This window comes from Dreissena polymorpha, chromosome 10 (assembly GCF_020536995.1).
Source record: "Dreissena polymorpha isolate Duluth1 chromosome 10, UMN_Dpol_1.0, whole genome shotgun sequence".
NCBI classification, from domain to species: domain Eukaryota; kingdom Metazoa; phylum Mollusca; class Bivalvia; order Myida; family Dreissenidae; genus Dreissena; species Dreissena polymorpha.
Genome location: NC_068364.1, coordinates 21,249,993 through 21,272,056, shown reverse-complemented (window position 1 = coordinate 21,272,056; position 22,064 = coordinate 21,249,993). Strand labels below are relative to the sequence as shown.

General features: G+C 34.2%; 1 protein-coding gene and 1 long non-coding RNA gene across 7 annotated transcripts; one reads left to right on the top strand and one right to left on the bottom strand.

The window, feature by feature from the left end:
- The first annotated feature begins 229 nt into the window (after nucleotides 1-229).
- Nucleotides 230-11,935, top strand: LOC127847894 (antiviral innate immune response receptor RIG-I-like). 5 transcript variants are annotated; one of them, XM_052380123.1, is made up of 17 exons: nucleotides 230-399; nucleotides 3,229-3,483; nucleotides 4,229-4,363; nucleotides 4,699-5,073; nucleotides 5,239-5,301; nucleotides 5,595-6,002; nucleotides 6,316-6,417; nucleotides 6,668-6,832; nucleotides 7,080-7,168; nucleotides 7,391-7,648; nucleotides 7,871-8,033; nucleotides 8,250-8,336; nucleotides 8,660-8,835; nucleotides 9,513-9,654; nucleotides 9,764-10,003; nucleotides 10,265-10,432; nucleotides 10,782-11,935. In XM_052380123.1, the coding sequence occupies exons 2-17, from the start codon at nucleotides 3,354-3,356 to the stop codon at nucleotides 11,405-11,407; spliced, it is 3,327 nt and encodes a 1,108-aa protein (XP_052236083.1). In that variant the 5' UTR covers nucleotides 230-399; nucleotides 3,229-3,353; the 3' UTR covers nucleotides 11,408-11,935. The 5 variants fall into 5 exon arrangements, with proteins under 5 accessions (XP_052236083.1, XP_052236082.1, XP_052236078.1 ...); XM_052380122.1 differs by lacking the exon at nucleotides 230-399 and adding an exon at nucleotides 754-1,161 and having other exon boundaries at nucleotides 3,309-3,483; XM_052380118.1 differs by lacking the exon at nucleotides 230-399 and adding an exon at nucleotides 754-1,161.
- LOC127847895 (uncharacterized) lies at nucleotides 7,383-18,591 on the bottom strand. 2 transcript variants are annotated; one of them, XR_008034234.1, is made up of 3 exons: nucleotides 18,300-18,591; nucleotides 17,546-17,741; nucleotides 7,383-7,492 (listed from the first exon to the last, which is right to left on the bottom strand). It is a non-coding gene; the product is annotated as an uncharacterized LOC127847895 (long non-coding RNA). The 2 variants fall into 2 exon arrangements; XR_008034235.1 differs by having other exon boundaries at nucleotides 18,245-18,304.
- Nucleotides 18,592-22,064: the final 3,473 nt, after the last annotated feature.

The following is a 22,064-nucleotide window of genomic DNA, read 5'->3' as shown; positions in this document are numbered from 1 at the left end:
GACATGTATGAAGCTACGCCCCACGAAGCAGTATGGTATTCAGGCCAAACTGCCGTCTGAAATTTTAAATTTCAATCAATACTTTATAAAACACGCTGCAAACAAGTGGCGATACACTGATCATCCAATTAGATTACTGCAAGTTGAAATAAGCGTTCTGTGTTACACGGGATTCCAATAAGTTCTATAATTACCAAGCTGGAAATTACTCATTTAAATAACCACCAATGAGGATGAAATTAATAAGTTTAGTGTATTTAATAAATTAAATTATTTGCCATTCACGTGATTTTTCTTTCAGAAAAAATGGAATTGTGATATATGCATATCAATATTATAGAAAATGAAAGTGAATGCATATTATAGAAAACAAAAGTGAATGGCGAGATGTGTTATCGTGTAAGTACCTGTTATCGAACAGCACCTATTATCGGACGTTTAGTTTTGGTTTTGTATGCACATGCGCAAAAGTGCGCATGACGTCACATTGATAAACAAATGGTCGCACATGAAGTCCATGACCTATTTGCCTACTTAGCTTGAAACAAATGCGCCGAAAACAGGTTAAAGGAATGCATTTATTGTTATTTACACTGTTTCGTGTGTTTTTTGCTAATACTTTTTGAATGCATTTATCAAAACGTGCATTTACACACCAAAAAGCATATTTCCGTTGGCAATTTTGATTGCAGCAGACGCAGATTTTTTCACCGAGTCCGGGTCACGTGATAGTCATGTGACTTTGTATATACTGGAGTAGTATTTATGAAGTGTCGGTAATAGGTGATGTTAACATCAGCCGCCATTTAGTTTTGTCTGCTAGAGGTGACAATAATCAGGGAATCATTGTTATGAATTCTTGTAGGTAGTTTGCTGGAAAACTTTACAGATAAATCATTCAATGATTGAACTGTTAGTCATTTGTTAAAACAAAATGTTTTTGTCATTTTAAGTGTTTCAATTTTAAGGTAATTTAACGTAATTTCTTAGGTGTTCGATAACTGGTTCGTCCACCATAATAACCGGTTGACTTAATGGGGTTTTCCGTCGGAATTTTCACGTTTTAACTATCATTAAAAGTTGGAACAAACGGTTTGGATTATTTAAATGGTTGAAACAATAAATTTAAATCACGTTTGTCTGGAGGATTCTCGTGTAAAGGTGAGTTTACTGTTTAGTTATTTTCGGTGTTACGTGTATACAGGAAAATTAACCTTATTCTGACAATTTTGTTTAAAATTCATTCCTTCGATTTTTCTTACAGTGATAACAGTCAACTGCATTTACATGTTAACAAGAAACAATAAACACATTTTTGATCATATATACGTTTAAAGACGATGCGTGCAACGCCATGGCATACTAATTTTTTTCTGTTCATAAGTAAAGTTCAGTTTCATATCTATTAACATAGTACTCAATAACCAGTGTATAAACAAAATGCACGATACATTCCATGTAAAGACCAGCTAGGTCTAAATGGAAGGGCGCCCCAACCTTCCCTTCCGAGTCCCGTCCTGCCCTTTCGAGGCCCCGCCCTGCCCTTTTTTATAGAAATTATTATTGTTTTAGCTCTACCTATGATTTTTTATAAATCTCTTGTTACATTGTAATTAATTTGTCCCTCATTGTAGACATTTTATTTGCATGATTTAATCATAATGGGAATATTATATTCTAACAATTATTAATAACATAAAAATTATTATGCAACAGGAAGCATTCCAGACACGCCAGCGCCCTCGAAAGCGCCCTTTTGTCACAATACTGCGCATGAAAAGTGCTCTAAACAGCCCCTCCCCCTACCCTTTTCAAATATAGTTGGAGCACTGCCCTTCATATATTGCAAAACTTACCCGGAAGTGTTAATAGCTGATCATGTTGTATTGCTTTTTCAAACTTAAAAAACACCTTTTCACATTATTTTGTTGTTGTTTGATTGTCACGATAAAAAAAAGTTAATTATCCTCATATTTATTTCATTTTAAGAAAATGAATTCATCACTATTCTGCAGAAAAATGTTTGCTTGATTTGATTACATAAAAATAGCATACTCAATAGAAGTGATAAGCTTTTTTGCGAATGTGTTTGACAACATGAGTGATTTTAAAATATTAATGACGAGTATTTTAACAACCTAGTTGGTTCGTCCCTATCGATAAAACATTGCAAAGTGTGTTGTGGTTCAATCGATAGGCTTTATTACACGATACATTTTACAAGGCCCTCGTGTATACCCGTTTATAATCTTATCGACTTTTAAAGATAATTACCATTCATGATTGAGACGGATCTTTGAAGATACCTATATAGATATTACATACACACGTTATCGGCCATAACGCTTCCACTCGGTAGCTTATCGGTAACAATAAAAAGCCACTAACAAAATCGATTATCGAAATTTACTTTTTTGTTCAATGTTCCTTTTAGTGAATTATAAAAATCCTCGTTTACTGCTACACCAATTTTGTATTTCGTAGTAACCGTGTGTACATGCCGGTATGCTTGCCTCCTGGGGAGTACCACTGAGACTAAGAGTGTATGCAAATGAGAATTAGTTATTGTTTGGATTGATGTGATATACGCAAAATTAATATTATGTAGTAATAGGTCTGATATTAATTTCAGAAATATGAATCAAAAATTAAAAAGCTGTACACCGGCAATGTAAAAGGCAAAACAGTGTAACATTGCCGAATAAAACCTGTATTACTCGGTATACGAGTACAACACTGTGTCAGGTTGATAATATGCCGTTCGTTATCTGTATCGCGTAGACGAAAGAAAATGCTTTCAATAAGTGCACTTTTTTCTTCGTCATTTCTCACGGATAATTTAGAATGATGGGCGATATTTAAATAGGTATGGCAAGGTTAAATTTATCGTATAATAAGAATGCATCTGTATTTGCCGTCGCAAACTTAAAAAAGATGACATTTATAAAGCTTATTTATTACTTTTAAACAGTAAATAGCTATATATTGTGTATGATATGGAAGCAAGGTAGCTTAAACCAGCTTACACATGTAGGTGAAACCTTTTGCGGACACGAGTTGATCCTGTGGACAATGTTACACGTAAATTTGAACATTGGTAAAGCTAATTGATAGTGTATTATCACGTTTGCATCAACGAAAATGGTATAAGTTGTTGAACAATAAAATAATGCAGTGTATTAATTGTTATGCTTACTATAAAAATGACAAACGCCTGTTTTTACCTAGATCGAGCCTACCATTTGGGTGTTTTCATGACGGTGTGTATAATCAAGCTGACATACTGTTTCCCTGATGTTCCTTCCTAGCTGAGGTTATTAGGCCTGAGTTCGCCTGCTTAGGGAGCTATTAAAATGGCGACCAACGAATTAACAGAGGATTATCTGGAAGAGCAAGTCCTGTTTTGGAGAAAAGATATCACGAGGTGCATACAGAAACCAACCCTCGTCTCCCAACTGGCCGCTCTCGATGTCATAAGTCACGGTAACTATCTGATTTGACCTAAGAACTAAACGCAATAATAAATCTACTTCATTGAATATTCGCATTTGTTTACACAGTACGATCCGCCGTGATGAAAATAATGCAGGGGGACCTCATTCGTCACCCTGGAGGTAGACCGTTTTATAACATATGTAATCATTGGATATAATTATAATAAATACGTTTTCTTACTTGATATTTTTGTATTGATGTTTGAGTTGTATACAATTATAAATTGCTTAAAGTTACATTTTGTATACCAAATATATGACACAATTGCTTGGAATATTATTATGGCGGCACATGCATCTATAGCCCCCCGGCTTGCCGCTTTTGAGTTATGGTACATGTAACTCTGGGTCTTATGAACTCAACGAAATAACTGGTGCTCTAGTTCTAAATCTTGGTAGAGGAAAACTATAGGTTTGGGGTATTCAACAAATTAACATTTTCTGTACGTTATTTATGAAAGTATTTGTAGAACGTATCGTTTAAGTTTAAATCTTACTGATCTTTATTAGAAAATCGTTTGGCATTTAAAACATAGATTATGAACAAAATCCAACACGAAAAATGTAATTTGAGGACTTGACGTTGTTGATATTCATTGAACTTTTATATTATTTACATTCCGTTTAATGCATTAAGATGTCTTTACTATGAAGATAATACCATTAACACTTGTATTAATTATTGTTAACACATAACTTTGTGCAAGTCAGACCAATATGATTGCTTGTTGCAGATGCATCAATGAAACTTCATGACGTCTTTACAAAAAATATTGCTTTAGTTGCTGCTGACAAATTGATAAAAGCCGTCTACAAGAGCAAAGCACCTAACAAGTGGTCTTCCTTTCTTAAAGCACTCGACGAGGAAGGTATGTTTGTTGAAAGAAAAGGTTGATCATTAGCATCGTCGTCGTCATCGTCATCATCATCATCATCATCATCATCATCATCATCATCAACAACATCATCAACAACAACAGCAGCAACAACAACAACAGCAACAACAACAACATGATAGTCAACTGATAATCGTCATCAGCGTCATTTAATAAACTATCATCATCAGCAGCAGCACCACCAGCAGCAGCACCACTAGCAGCATGCGCAAAACAACTCAAACAACACAACAATTGTTACATGTATGTTTTTTATTTAATATTCGTCGCAAAATGTTGAATTTTGGTAATGTTTCCCATATTTTTAGGATTAGTGTATTTAAAAGAACTCATAGAGGAAGGCGCCCACGAAACGCCAGAAGAACGCGAACATGGTCGTAAAATGATCCAGATATTTGCTCCTGAACTGGAGAGACGAGTTGAACCTCTCGATTTGTTGCCTGACTTAATTTCACGAGATGTAATAGATAAAGACGACGCAGAAGCGGTCCGTATGATGCAAGCGAATTATGGTAGAAGCTATGCGGTTGTATGTATGTACAGACGAATGCAGAGTCGTTTACGTCCTGCGAAATGGTACTACGAGTTTCTCTGCGTTCTTAAAATACAAGGATATGAAGACATTCTGGACATTATGGAACCGCAATTTTTGAAATCACCCACTGCCTATATCCCAAAGCCAGGTACATTATAGAGGATTCTTAAACAATCAGTAAACTGTTAAACTTACCAACATTACTATGTCATGTCAATCGTATATCATAGAGACATTATTAAAATTGTATATTTAATGTATTCAGTGCAGGGTTACGTATCCTATTGTTTGATTAATGTTTGATCCTCTGCAGGGGATAAATGGATACCAAAGAAGCCATATAGATGTAATGATGAGACTGAACATGTTTTAGAAGGTAGCAATATATTTAGGTCGGCACAAAATGTGAACCAAACTATATTCGACACTTTGTTTACTCTTAATACTACATGATTGCCTTAATCATTGGATCTGTAAATGAAATGTTAACCAAATGTCATAATTATTTATAAACGTACTGGTTTGTTCATATCTTCTTGATAACTGGTGCAATGACAGACACAATTTTCCTTAAGCAATATAATTAAATACATCTTGATGGAAAATTCAATTTTATGTGAATACAAAACTTATAACATCCTGTTAATCAATTACACATTGTGGTTGCAGAAGTTCACTATCCCAGTCAGGAAACGAAACTGAAGTCCAATCCATCCATCTGGAATGCAAATTTAAATACTCAACATAGATCTCCTGAAGGCTGGTTGTATGATCGCCGAACTGAAATGATGTCCCTTGAGCCGGAGACCATTTCTGAGTCGACTTTTCATAACAGGGATCGAATGCATTTTGCTCTAGCCCACAAGGTGGGGCAGGACTTGGACAGAACTAATGGTTGGTCCAGGAGGCCTTCATTGTCGTCCATGTCCATATCATCAGAAAGCTGTTCACATATTTCTGATGAGGCTAGCACTTACGACGGTCCTCTGCATTTGCAAGTGGATCACGCTAAACGAATTACCGGAAACCGAAATGACATGCGTATGAATCGAAATCCTGAAAAAGATGTCAGCTATGGTAAATATTTGACAAATCATTACGAACAACAAAGGCATGTGCATATTTAAATTGTTCTATTAAAATAAGTGAAATGTTGTAACGATAATGCATTAAATGCTAAATATATGAGTTATACCTAATGATTATTTGTATTGAAAGAAAACACGTTCAATATAAATTACTATGAATGCACTTTTGTGCGACGATTAATGCGTTCCCAAGATCTTAAAGACAATGCATTTGCAGTAACACACAACAAGATATTGTGGTTTTGTCACAGTTGAGATCAATTAAATTAACGTTTACAACCTTTGTTATTTCTGGGCTGCAGACAGTTCATCGTCTCAGTTTGATCCGTCAGAAGACACTGATGAATTCTGCTCTGACGATGAATCTTCATTGTATGACGACATCGAAACTATGGAAGATACAGGTTGGAATTGGGTTGAAACAAAAAGTTGAGAAGAAATACTTACTGCTCCACGTTTGGTTAAATTTTGTGCACACATTTGTACACATATATATTATTAACATAAGTTAACATTGCAATTAAATGAATATATTATTCCGTGCGACGCAAACACTCTGTTTGTCTTGAATTCAGCCTAAATGTAATACAATATTAATGAAGTTTTTTTTAAACATAAGTACCGAGTTTAATTATAATTGATTGATTTTGGCAGAAGATGATATTGAAAATTTCGAAGATAGTTTGGAGGATTTCCAACTGGAGCTTGCGGAAAAGGCTCTACAAGGTCACAATACGATTATCTGGTCGCCAACAAATACAGGGAAGACTTATGTGGCCTTGAAAATAATGAAGGATCATCTTGTTAATCACCCTGGAGGTATATCGCCAACTTCGACAAGATGTTCATGAACCATATAAGCTTAATCTATGATACATCCTTTTTTATCCATAATCGATTTTGTTAAGTTTACAACGAATAAAAAAAAGTTTTTTAAATTGATTATTCGTCATAACTGTATTTTGACATATTCATAATTTGATTAGTGTGAATTTAAAGTTCGCGGGATATACAAGTACATCCACATATTTAATAATATGAGATTTGACAACTTTTCCATGTTCAGGACGTAAGAAGATTGCTTTTATGGCCAAAACAGTCCTTCTGATCAAGCAACAAGCGGAGAGAATAATAAAGCATCTCCCAGATTTCAATGTAGGTTAAATAAACATTCGTTTACTGACTGTTAAGATTCGTAATTATATATGATACTGTGTCATGTTTTATATATCTCTATTTGGTCTACACTTATGCCCATTTATATAAGCACATATATTCTCTAAAACATCTTGATATATTAAGTGTTTAAATTAACAGTTATTTCATAACAATAGATGGACGTTTAAATGATAATAATCAAATATCATGCCTTTAAAGGTGAAGCTTGCGAATGCCGACAGCGAGGAATCCTTAGCACTTGGGGCGTTCATGGAAATGGTGGACGTGTTTTGTTTCACTCCGCAGATTCTAGTGAACAACCTGAAAAATGGGAGCATTAAACGCATTTCCGAGTTTTCATTGTTAGTATTTGACGAGTGTCACCATTCTAAGGGGTATGGTCCATATACCAGTCTGTTGCACATTTATCTTCTGGAGAAGGCCAACAGGACTGTACAGAATGCACGGCTTCCACAGGCGAGAAGAATTATTGTCCCATTTAATAAGATAACTGATTGAATGTTACCGTAGCGTAAGCGATATTTATTTACCATCATTCAATAATATTGTTGAAGACAACGTCATATATTTTATTCACTAAAATTGTGAAATGGTTTTGTAAGACAACTTGTATAAATGATCCCTTTTCATGGCTATTCATATCACACGAATAATTTTTATCATTTATGGGATGCGCAGATTGTAGGCCTAACAGCTTCGTTGCCGGTTGGGAAAGTAGAGACGGTTGACGGTGCTCTCGATAGCATCATAAACCTATGCGCAATGCTGGACGTTAAAATCATATCTTCAGTCGAACGATGTATAGAGAGTCTAAAGAAAAGGACATATGTACCCAACGAAGGTAAATACACAGAAGAGAAGTTGATATAAAAACGTAAAAATCGGCGAGGTCCGAATTAAAGGATGTTCTTAAAATAGGCAATTCATTAAAAACGCTATTAACACAGTGTTATTTTTACTATGCTCATGGTTATTTTATAGAGTTAATTTGTTTACATGATGCTTTTCTTTTAACTTATTTTGAAATATTTAAAAATTTAAAAATGCGTCTTTAAAGAAAAGATACCACTGGTAATTCGGACATCTGATCCCTGTGGAAAAATACTTCTGGAGCAGTTGTTTGAAGTGGAGAAACTTCTTCAAGGTATTCTACGAGTGAAATGTGTATTGAAATACAAAGAAGTGTGTTGAATTTGTAAGCATGAAATTATTAATGGACAGTTTGACAAAACATGCATGTGTTAAATTTGTCAAGTTTGTCGCAATGTTGCATAACCATTGATCTTATTTTATATCATATACTTTTTTATTATTTAAGCGTAAAATTATTTGGTATATAACATTAAAAAATGTAACCTATTTAAAAACTGACTTTGAATAATCTTTTTAAGGCGATATATATCAGGAAACGTGTGTATGCTTTTTTAGACTATGCATGTTTAGTTTGTATTCTTGTACTTTCTTCAGAGACAGCTCTAACAAACCCTGAAATGGTTTCCGTAATGTACGTCAGCAGTACTATTCAAGAAAGGGAGTCCCCGGCATATTACAAATGGGCGATGGATGTGGACCGCATAGCAATGCAGAACGTGAAACACGATAGAACCCGCAGAGACATTCGCGCATGTGCTAGCTACATAACGGTTCGTGTTTGCTTTACTGGTGCAAGGTTAAGCTGTTAACCTGATTTATCGCAATATCGGGCTAATTAAAACAAAACGGAAATCAAATTTGAATTCACAAATAACATTATTTATGTTAGATTATTTAGGAGGGAGGGTGAGGCTAAGACTAACGAAAAACATCAACCGATGCCATAGAAACATGTCGTCATTGATTATACCGCACTATTTGGCGGCTTTTAGTTGGATACAAAGTAAGATTTATAAAACAGGTTGTTAATGCAGCAAAGAAACTGCAACAATGTTTTAAAGAAGGAATTTATCGCGAATGAATATTATATAGAATTATTAAATACTTAGAGAATCTGAATTAACTAAATGCTCCTTACCATTTGGAACAATCCGTCAATCAGACATATTACTATACAAACATTGTAAGGAAAAACTTTGAAAAGACTACAGGCAAATTATCGAGATGTAAATGACATTCCATAGAATGGTCTTGTATTGTATTGTATAACATGATATTTTGGATATATTTTCATGCTTAACGAATATGTATATAGACGCATCAGTACCTTAGTTTTTCCATTGTATTTCGAATTAATCCTTACTCAAAACAAACCGTGAACAAGTATATATTATTTTGCAAACTGGCATTTACTTACTGACCTGTATTTGGTTTCGCAAATATACAGATTTATGCTGCTGCCTTGGAAATAAACACGCTACTAGAAACGGAGGACATTGCGAGATTTCTTGCCCAAAGGAACAAACGCGACACCGAAGCCAGTGAGAAGCTTACGGAACTAGAAAGTAAACTGCTCAGGCAGTTCAAAAGTATGCAAGCATTTGTCCTCTTTGATTTTTTACTAAACAAAGTTCATTGAGATTAAAGCAATTCTAATGTATTTTTTATAACAACGTCGATCCCCTATTTGATATGCAGGAGTACAAGCTAACCTGTTAAATGTGAGCAAAACAGCCGGGACTAACCCAAACGTGAGAACAGTCTGTGACAACTTAAAAGAAATGATGAGTAAGGACGAGGTCGGATCCAGAGCAATGATTATGGTGAAGGCACGTGTCACGTCTCGTGCACTGGCAAGATTTATCAACAAAGACTTTAAGTCGTATGGAATTCGGGCGAAAGAGCTTTATGGACAAGCGGATCTGGGCGGAGAAGAAGGTATTTTTCTGAAGCTTATTAATCGCAATTACATCCTATATATTTACACTTCATGTCCAAACAAAAAGCAATATACAATAACACACATCTTTACATTTTAGTAAATGAATCGATAAAAACGTATAACTTATTTAAATAATTTAAATAATGTGTGTGACATGCGCTTGCATATACTTAAAATTAGTTGATGTGTAAACGTATGTCATATCAATCGTTGGTTACTAAGACACTTTTATAGCTGTGAAATCTGTGTCGCCTTAGGAATGGACCAAACAATGCAAAAGACCATTCTTGATCAGTTCAACAAAGGTTATTACAAAGTCCTCGTATGCACATCTGTGGGGAACGAAGGACTTCATACTCCAGGTTGCAACATTGTAATAAATTACAATGTCTTGGGCAACGAAACTACAAAGATTCAAATTCCAGGTTATATAAGCGCCGTTCTGTGTTTAGTGAAAACATATAATATCTAATTCCAAACTTATAAATGACAAACGTAATGTAGCAGTGGCCACAACTTAAGTCATTGTTATATTAGCGATATTCTGTTTGTATTATCCTGTATTACATATGCTTTTTTATGTACTTGTTAAACGTATAAGAATAGCTGATGGTAAAACGAATTATACTCCTGACGATATTTCTGGAGTTTTATAATTTTTATACTGAATTAAATGGACCACTTGTTTAAATGTAAACGCACGCTTACATATATATTTAATTATCTGTGTAGGTACAGTATATTGCGCATTTATATTTATTGTTACTGTTTAAGGGCGTGCACGAAAGCCAAATTCGACACTCGTACTTGTCGGTACACATAAACTGTTCGACCACGATCGCATGAACGCATTCAAAGTTTTACTGATGAACCAGGCAGTCATACAATTTAAAGCTATGGACAAAAAAGAGTTGTCGATTCGAATTTCCGCACAACAGAAGAAACTGAGGAATGCAAATATTTCGAAGTTGGAACTCAGAGAAATGAAAATCAACAGGAAGTCAAAAGGAGTAGATTACATTATCAAGTGTCAGAGGTGCAAGACTCATATCTGTATGAGTTCTGAAATTCGAATCCTTGGCACAGGGCGTTTTCCAATAAATTTCGAGGTCACAAAACACGTCGAATTGAGTGAACGTAAAAAAGTCACGAGTTTTGATGGAATAAAATTGGTGAAGTCTGCTCATTGCAAAAGGTGCCCTGTACAATGGGGAACGGTAGCCGAAACGAAAGGATTGGCTTTGATTTTTTTATCATGTGTCGCCGTTGTGTTTGAAAGCACTGGCTCGAGCCGACTTCAGTCTTACAAGAAATGGGACGATGTTCCATATGACTTTCCAACAATTGACGCGGCGGATATCCCTTGCGACTTTGAAAAAAGCTGGATGAGTGAGTTGTAATGCGCTGCTAAAAACAAAAAAATATCTACATTTGTGTTGCTGCGCACATGTATCTAGATATAGATAAAGTACAATCCAGACATGACACAGACGTGTGCCTATTGTTATGATGTTTTTTTTTGCGGACACTGGTTGTATTCTTATGACCTGCTGCACTGATGTTAACATTACACCATTAGTGCTGCATCTTTTTCATGTTGTGTCCAATATATCGTGTTTTAACATTTTGATATTTTGTGTACATCATGTTGAAAATATAATTTTGCTTACGTTTGCCTAATAAGTTATGTTCGTAAAATCTGTTAATGATGTGTTAATTAGAACTCGCACGGGCCATTTACGTACTTAGCGACAAAACGACATATATGTTAATGGGACTCAATTCTAAAAAAAACATACGAAATAAAATGTATAAAGTGAAAAGGTATTATTAATTATTATTGACTTTTTCATATGTACCATTCAAATTGAAAGCACAAACTTGTGCAAATACGTTGTAGATATTTGTAATAAAGATTGTTGATTGTTTCAATTTTTATTTTGATGTAATTTCCTTTTTAATTAAGAAAATGATGTTAACATAAAACATGTTTAAAGAACTTTTAAATTTTAAAATGTTATCTTTTTATCTAATATCTGCAATTACAGAAAGCCTTTCTAAACTAGCAATAAAAAATAATAATACAACTTCCGGAGCCTTTCGATATATATGTTGATGATTTGATAGATTACAAAAAATGTTATTTTAGAACATTTAACGACATGTAAAAACGAGCACAACCGTGCTAGATTTCAAGACACAATTGTGCAGAAACTATAAAAATACATTTAATGCTCAGTTTAATATTTAGGCATCATACACGTACGCAATTCCGATATGTTTTACAACACACGGTACTTATATGCTATACAGCAGTTACAAACGGACAACGATTCAAATAGTGATATGTTGTACAACTGCAACAAAGTTATCCGATGCTTATATGTTGTAACGAAGGAACGACGATGTAATTATGCTGTTCAACAGTAGCAAATTAACGACGATAGTTATACTAATATTTTGTACAGCATAACCAAAGTATGACAATATGATATAAACAATTATACGTTGTTCAAAAGTGAAAAAGTAACGACAATACGAATACAGTCATGTTCAACAGTAACAAAGTAACGACGATACCAATACTCATATGTTGTTTTACATTTACAAAGTTAATTACTGATACCCAAATGTTGTACACAAGTTACAAAGTAACGACGAAACTAATACTGATATGTTGTGCACAAGTTACAAAGTAACGACGAAACTAATACTGATATGTTGTGCACAAGTTACAAAGTAACGACGAAACTAATATAAATATGTTGTTCACATGTTACAAAGTAACGACGACACTAATACTCATATGTTGTACACAAGTTTCAAAGTAACGACGACACTATAACTCATATATTGTACACATGTAACAAAGTAACGACGACACTACTACTCATATATTGTACACAAGTAACAAAGTAACGACGACACTAATAATCATATATTGTACACAAGTAACAAAGTAACGACGTCACTAATACTCATATATTGTACACAAGTAACAAAGTAACGACGACATTACTACTCATATGTTGTACACAAGATACAAAGTAACGACGACACTAATACTCATATATTGTACACAAGTAACAAAGTAACGACGACACTAATAATCATACATTGTACACAAGTAACAAAGTAACGACGACACTAATACTCATATATTGTACACAAGTTACAAAGTAACGACGACACCAATACTGATCTGCTGTACGTTACAAAATAAGTCCGAAACTAATATTGATATGTTGTACACCAGTTACAAAGTAAAGACGACACTAATACTAATATGTTGTACGCAAGTTACAAAGTAACGACAACACTAATACAAATATGTTGTACACAAGTTACAAAGTAACGACGAAATTTAATATGATATGTTGTACACAAGTTACAAAGTAACGACAATACTAATACTGATATGTTGTACACCAGTAACAAAGAAACGGCGATACAATTACTTATATTTTGTACAAAAAATTACAAAGAAGCGGCGATACGAATATGTTGTACAACAATGACACATTAGCGACGATACTAATGCTTATATGTTGTTCAACAGTTTTCAAGTAGCTACGATATTAACTAAAATAATGATGTACAACATTTGCAAAGTAACAACGATACGTAAACTGATAAACAGTACAACAGTAACACAGTTACGACAATAACCATACTTAAAGGTTCAATTCAGTTATTCATCACGCTTTCTATGTAATTGGTACTTGAGTAAGCACAAATAGTGAGGTGAAATGGAGGAATATTGCATGACGCATGTATCTCAATGGAAACATTTGACCACAATGCACCGAGCAATTGCAAAATATGATTTATGTAAGGGGTGTCACATTTTTGACAAACCGTGTATTATTGCCTACTTCGAGTGTAATTTACCGCCATGATAGAACGTGAATGTTCTTAATTTTCTGAAATATTGTGGTCATGCATACTCAGAGCGATTATGGTTTCATCCGGATAAAACGAGTACTTTATAAGTCACAATAGCTCATTATGTGAAACAATTACGACACAATGACGAAAAATGGAGGAGAGATGGTGCATCATAGATCATTTAACAAACGTTTCGCAACCCAAACTTGGTACATTGTTAATTAAGATACATAAAACGGGTATTAAATAACTACACAAAGAAATTGAAAATGTTGCATTCTATATATGTTAGTTTGCTATTTAATGGGCGGATAACTTCTAGGCGCTAACTAGTAGCATGACGTGATGGATCTTGAGGCGGATTCAATTTACAGTTAAGGATCACCACGGGAAGCCATAGCATTAATATCGAAAGAGTAGAGTCTTGTATCGACATAATTTATGTAAATGACAAATTTATCATATCTTTGCGATTATATATTTATAACATTATCATAAGCGTAAGACAGTCACTTCGATTATTTTTTGTCAAACCGGTGTACGATAAAAGTTTGAAGTGAAATCAGGTCATCATTACGAAATATCGTTCAATTCAGATTACACATTTGTTTTAACTTAATTAATATGTTCAATTAGAATTTTAACGTTTACATATCTTTTTTCAATTATATATAACTTGTCCAGAAACGTCGTAAGCGTATTTTATTATTTCACATTGAATTATCGACCTTAAACAAAAGTGTCAGATAATTATATCATGTAAGAAGGTGCTGATGTCAGCAAATTTTTGAAGGAACGAAATATTTCTCGGAATTGACGATTAAGTGTTCATTTTTGGGTAGATATTAGTTAGATTAGAAAAACAAAACTCAAAATTTAGTGTACACGATGTAAATTTTTTAAGACAAAGCAAGAAAAACAGCTAATACTGAACAAAATTAATAGTAATACTACTAACATACTAGCAATACTTCTTACACGTCAGACGTCATGCAACATATAAATTTCGCCCAAAATGCAGATTCCTAGCGATTATATTTAATTACTTATTTAAAAGTGTGGTCGCAAAGGTATTATTAACACATGAAACAGAGTATGGCCCTATCGTGTTGTAATATGTAAGACTCGGCACGAGTAATACACGGATCCGCAAGCCTGGTCATATTTTTAAATCCAAATAAATTATACAACGATTGAGCTAGGTGAATTATGTGTGTCTTCAAATTCAATATGAGTTTGCATATTCTTCCAATAACTGCCTCGATCGACCATCAAAGTATCATAGGCATAAGCAGTGCAAATAAACAGTTCCTCTTACATCGACTTTGAAGCATCCATGTTTTATCGGGTTGGCCCCTTTTGCATGGACCAACCCGATGTGATTACTCCAGATTTAATCAGTTTGGTCAGTTTTAATGCTTCTAATTCTGTCAATTGTGCACATTATCTCTCGGCGTGTGCGGTTGGAACTACATGAACTAATTCAAACCAGTGTACGATGCAAATTTGTTTGTTGTTTCTCTTGGTTACTTTCGTCATGTTTTATTTTGTGTTTGCCAATTGTTGTCTTGACATTAATACTGTGTTATACCCCCACTGACAATTGGAAGAGAAAAATTGCACTTCAATCAGAAGAAGAATTTATGTATGAATTTAAAAGAATTTATGTTTCTGAAAGGGTGGATATATTATAACATGATGGAAAGGAATGATGTGATGCTTCAAGTTTCAACTTAAAAACAAAAGTCACAAAAATATAGTTTCATTAAAAAATAGTTCCATGAATGCTCATATAAAAACCATTTCTAAATAGACTATGTATTAAGTTTGCCTTTTACCCTACTGAGTACTGTGCGCGAAACTAAACTGATGGGGAAGAGGACAATTACAACGAGCGAGGCATGGTATAGGGGAGATAACCTTGGGTTATGGTTATGTTAGGGTTATGGAACGTGTCAATTCCATTCTTGAAAAAAAATCACAGGGTCTTTTATTTTGAAAACATGTGCTTTTATGTGTGTGTTATCAAACAAATATACATTGTAGGAAACGCTAGTTGACTTCATCTGACACACGTTCCAGTCGACGTAATTGAAAAGAAAACCCGTACAATAATTAAAGTAAAATGAGACACTTCGATATTTTATGACACGCAATACAAAGACTGCTTTCACAAACACGTTTCATGTCAATACTCTCATTTCCTAGCAACAGACCACATTTACACGGGAATGTATATCTGGTTTATTAACCCTTATGTAATTTCAAGATGTTTAAACCTAACGAAAGAGCCTTTCAAACAGTCATGTCGACGAAAGTGGGCTTTCGATTATGACGAACAGAGGATTGTATTGTTTCAAAAATAATTTTAAAAATACTTAGGCAAATAATGATGTATTGCCTTGTTTTGAAATGATATAAACATCTTAATAACAGTAGCATTATTTAACAGTTCAGTAACAGTAACAGGTCTTATTTATTTATGTCTTATTTAAACGGTTAAATTTAAATTAATCATCTGCTTTATGTCAAAGTTTATGCTATTTGAGAATCATATGATTTGAACCACGAGCAGTTTACACTTGGTGGTATGTCGTGAACACGAAGTACAATCCGTCCTACTTAACGTCATTAATACGTGATTGATTGTGCGAAGAAAACACGTGTAATTGCCCTTTTGGCTGTGGCGTATTCGATGGTTGATATATCAATTTATATGCAAATGATAACTGAAGTGCTTTATGGTTTTATAGCGCGGTAATTTAATGTAAATGGGATTTCTGTGAATAAGGAATGATTATAATAACGTGAAATTTAAGATAATTTCAACGAACATTGTAGTCAAACATATTCATGTATAAATTTTATTAATAAAACATATACATAGTATAGCAATAACGTTTAATGTTTGTATTAGTGTCGGTGGTAACGTTTTTAAGTGTTGCCTTCTTAAATCGCTCTTGGACAACCGTTTAAATGTGATCCCTTCGACACGTTATGGAGTAAATAGTCCATCACTGGCACGTATTTCCCCAAGACGTGATTGAAGGAAACAAACACGTGAACTATTGCTCGCTACACTTAAAATTAAGTATTTCCCATCGATGTGTTTCAAGCACAACGCCACGTTATCAAGGTTATACGATACTTTCCGACATGCATTTGTTTTCGATATACTTCAAGCACACCGGCAAGTTATCAAGCATACCCTAATTTTGTCGATTAGTGTTAATCCTTGTTGTGTTTACCAACACGTATTTCTCCTCGATGTGTTTCAAGCACACATGCGCTGTATTAGAGCTACACTGCACTTACCGCTGCGCGTTTCTCCTCAATGTGTTTCAAGCACACATACACTGTATCAAGGCTTCACTGCACTAACCGCCACGTATTTCTCTTCGATGTGTTCCAAGCACACATACACTGTATCAGGGTTACACTGCACTTACCGCCAGGTATTTCTCCTCGATGTGTTTCAAGCACACATACCTTGTATCAGTTCTACACTGCACTTACCGTTACGTATTTCTCCTCGATGTGTTTTAAGCACACATACACTATATCTGGGCTACACTGCACTTACCGCCACGTATTTCTCCTCGATGTGTTTTAAGCACACATACACTATATCAGGGCAACACTGCACTTACCTCCACGTATTTCTCCTCGTTGTGTTTCAAGCACACCGACAGATTGTCAAGGCTGTCCACAAGCTCCTCCGCAGTGTCTACCAGAGCAATTGAATTTCGGTGGTCGAATTCCGGGTTTTTATCAAGCTTCTTCGCCGCCATGACGTTTATTTTACAACTTCTTTATTTTACTCTACTTTTTCTTTCAAGTCATCAACTAATAATAAAACAACGTTAACATCAATGGATATCATAAGAAAAGCCTGCTGGTATATGCCAAAATGTCAATTAAAAAGAAAACTTATCTGTTAAGAACAGCATTTTGATTTTGATTTTTTGTTGTACATAGCATTTTGATTTTTTTTGTTGTACATAGGTAGTATATGTAAATGGACAAACTGTATAAAATGTCTTTTGATACGATATCAAACATTAATGTTAACATGTAAAACAATTATATAGAGAAATTGTTAAAGAAGAGTATCTTTCTTTTGGCAAGTATCCATTGAAATTCAAAGCGTTCAATCATTCAGTAATATCACATGAATGTGAGTCACATAAAGTTTTAAATGTAAACAATTACTTAATAACAATTACTTTGTTATTTATCAGCATATATCATTTTATGAAACTTATTTCTTTTACTAGTTCTTAAACGGAGCAAAGTTCGTATGAACTGAAATGTACATGTATAGACGTTTTCGCAAAACGTATTGTTACCTATTGCCGCTAATTAGTAAACCTTGGTGTATAGTAAACATCATACAGCACTAACCTGTGTCCCAGTACTGAAGTGTCCTATAACTATAACCTTCTTTTTAGATCTTATCGCAACTGCTGTCGTTTGATTTTCAACGCTGTCTTTTAAATTTTCAACGTAAACACTGCTATATATAAGCTTAAAATCCACTTGTTTATTACAACAATGACACGTTTATATGAGAAATAATTTAAAGGCTAATGAACATATTGAAAACGTATTTAATTATTCACGTGTAACACTACTGCGTATCAAGTTATGAATAATATATTGTGGTTTGTACTGTCACTAAGGTTCATACACCTTCTAAACGTTGGTCAGGTTAAGACTACACTCACCGACAGAAATAAGGCGATTCGGTTTGATAGACAAGTACAACTATAAGAGTACATACATTTAAGTACGTTGGTTTGTTTATTACAAACGTTACACGTACTAAAAGTCGTTATCATCCTAACACAACGGTTTATTTCCGTACGGAAAAATCAACAAGCGTTAAATATTAGTTATTTTATCCATCTAAATTGCGGATTAAAAAGATCCTCATCCGAAATATATTAAATAATACGAATCGTCCGTAAGCCCAGTTTTTATAAAACCTGTGAAAACCAATTTGTTTAAAAAGCCAGCTTGCTCACTTGCTATTTGGTATGAAGACCTAATACTACGTCTAAACAAGACCACTTAAAGCAACAATTAGATTTTTTAATAATAAGTTTATTATACTCGTAATTCGCCATTTTTTCATGCTCACAAATACATCCTCGTTTATGGCAAGCGGTTCGACGCATAATCCCAAGAAACTAGGTTTCTCATGAGAACCTAGGTTCTCATAAAAACCTAGGTTCACATTTGAAAACTTGGGTTCTTGAAGCCATGTGCAATCTTCAAGCGAGAACCTGGGTTCTCATTCTGAGAACCTAGGTTCTCATTCTGAGTCATCGTATAATGGCACTTTCGCATTGTCGCCATCGTACTATCACACTGTCGCCATCGTATTGTCCCACTGTCGTCATCGTATTATCGCTCTATCGCATTGTCGCATTGTCGCCATCGTAATATCGCACTGTCGCCATCGTATCGTTGCAATGTCGTCATCATGCTATCGCATTGTCGCCATCGTACTATCTAACTATCGCATTGTCGCCCTCTGTATTTTAATGTATAACCACGATGGGCCTAACGGTATTCCGTAATACGAAGCCACGATACTATACACCTTCTTGTCATACTTTATAATGCAGCAATCTACACGCAGAATTGTCACAAGACTATCCTACCAGATTTGGTAGGATTATATTTTTTGTAATAAGTATTTTATATGAAAAGAAGTATCATTTTCTTTTATATTTTGAAAATAGTTTTAAAGTCTAGGTTCAAAATAAACATGAATTACCTAAATAAATTTCTTTTTAAATGACAATGGAATATTATTGTTCCACGTGGCTTGGCTATCATCATGTGGTTGGTTATAAAGGCAATGATTTGATTCAGCTATTCTGGTTCCAGTGAAGTCTCTGCGCGGAGGTTGATCATGCATGGTAGGAATTTAACATTAACAATACCAATATACACGACAAAGAGGCAACAATATGATAACAGTGTTTATTTACATCCATTATTGTAATGCCGTTTCACTGCTCTTAACATAATTTTTGATATACGCTGTGCGTATGCATACAAGTTTAAAAACAAACAGACATTTTATACCAGCCCGGTTCGAACTAACATACCAATGCGACCAATGCAACAACACAGGTTGTATTTTCAGCCCGATCCACGAAGAACGTCGTTAGGCTTCTCGAAAATATACGTTACGTATTCAACCACCGACAAGTTAGTCATGCTTTTACAGTTGATGAGAATGAGACTATACAATACTTAACCCATTTATGTCTTGTGGACTTTTCCATCCTTCTTAATTGGATCAATTTATTTCCAAAATAAGGGGTGTCTAGTATTTTTATTTCTATATTTAGAATATTTCTTACAGAAATTTATTTAAGCAAACAGCGCAGACCTAGATGAGACGCCGCATCATCGTTATTCTAGTATTATTTAATCATTACTTGTGTAATCAAGTGATACAATTAAAACAAGTGCATGTTAACTTATTGAACTTAATTTATTTTCATTTAATGCCTGATAACATAACCGGTTATTTCACTAATTAACACTGAAGAAATAAAGTTATTGTAATTTCATACCAGTGCATTTGTGAAGACGAAAGTCGGAGTTTTTAATTATCTATAATACACATTCACATTTACGTTCTTAATATTAAACATTATGCAATTATTTGCAATCATTATCTACCTATTTGATACTAGATCTTTCTTATGGCGAGTACATAGGCATTCGAATTGCTATAGAAGGTATCGAAAACTAGTTTAGACCAAGATTACAACAGTTAAATTTGTATGGCATTTTAGTAAAAATAAAATTTATTAGTGTTCGATAAATGAATATATGATTTATTGTTACAAATTTGAATTGCTTTTACTTTCAACAAACAGAACACACACTCAAAATAGAGTGTACAATTAAGTTCATTAAAAATCTCATTTCTACATATAATTGGATAAACCCTGCTTATTGAATCGTAACCATTTTAAGTCATTTTTTTCTTTATCTTTGTCTTTTAAAGTTTAAATGATCTACTGCTTTCCAACATGTTACGCGGAATATTTGGATAAATGGCATTGTACATGTATTCCTATGCAGAAGCATGTCTCTATGCTGTTTACGGACAGTTATATTAAAGTGATATTATGGGCCTTTTTCACTGTTGAGTAGAGCTGAAAAGAATTAACAGGTCAAAAAAAGTACCTTAAAATGTGGTTACTGACCAATTATCTGCAACTCAACTCGCTACCAGTTGTTTATAAAAATGTATTTTATATTATATATTTTACGTGACCCACCCAGTCCTGTAAGCCGAAATGATCAGTAAAACAAAACTGTGTCTTTGTGTCGTATAAACGAAACTGCACCAAAACTAAATTTATGTTCACATCGTACATGCGTGATCAGTTGTCAAACGAAAGTACGGTTGATATTCAAATGCATTATTTTTCTCTGTCCGGGATATTGTTTTAGTATGTTGATGCTGCATTAACAAATATAAGTGTATATGAAGTGAAAACACCAAAAATAAACAACGGTTGCGATAGGCACCTATTAACTGTTAGTTGCCCATAATATCACTTTAAGAGGCAGTGGTTTGCAATTAACGAATGCCATGAATGTGACTCTAAGCATGGTGAAGTATGTTTGATATGCATATCCATATGAGTTGCGTCATGCACAGGTTCGCCAGAAGCTACGCTCGTCGCATTTCGAAGTTTCGCATACGCGGCGTCATATAAGTAAGTGTAATCGAAAAGCCTTTTTGCATTTGTATACTAAACATCGTTAACACGCAACTCAGTATGAACAAACACATAGCGATACATGTGAGAAAAAGACCGTTGAAATGTGATTCGGACAAGCCAAACGTGATAATTCACCGTTTGAAGCGATAATTTTTCTTTCAGACCTCAGACAGTATTTGGGACCAAATATCCATATAAAGTTATGTTTTGTGCTTTTAATTCAGACGTAAAAACAAGGTATTCTATGTAGATTCAATATTTGTTTACGGGTGTGCTTTGAAGTCTTGAAATAACATTATGAATAGTAAGTACATTGGTCATTCAATGAACACGAAACAATTTTGATAGAGTGAATGCTATTTTTGCAGGACATAAGGTGAAGACCCGTTCAAAGCATATAACCGTT

What these genes read in the sequence shown, in the direction of transcription:
- LOC127847894 (XM_052380123.1), top strand. Translation starts at nt 3,354, where the DNA reads ATGGCGACCAACGAATTAACAGAGGATTATCTGGAAGAGCAAGTCCTG. An exon ending in TCTTGTTAATCACCCTGGAG is followed by an intron (nt 6,833 to 7,079) that starts GTATATCGCCAA and finishes TTCCATGTTCAG; the next exon opens with GACGTAAGAAGATTGCTTTT. An exon ending in GACATATGTACCCAACGAAG is followed by an intron (nt 8,034 to 8,249) that starts GTAAATACACAG and finishes GCGTCTTTAAAG; the next exon opens with AAAAGATACCACTGGTAATT.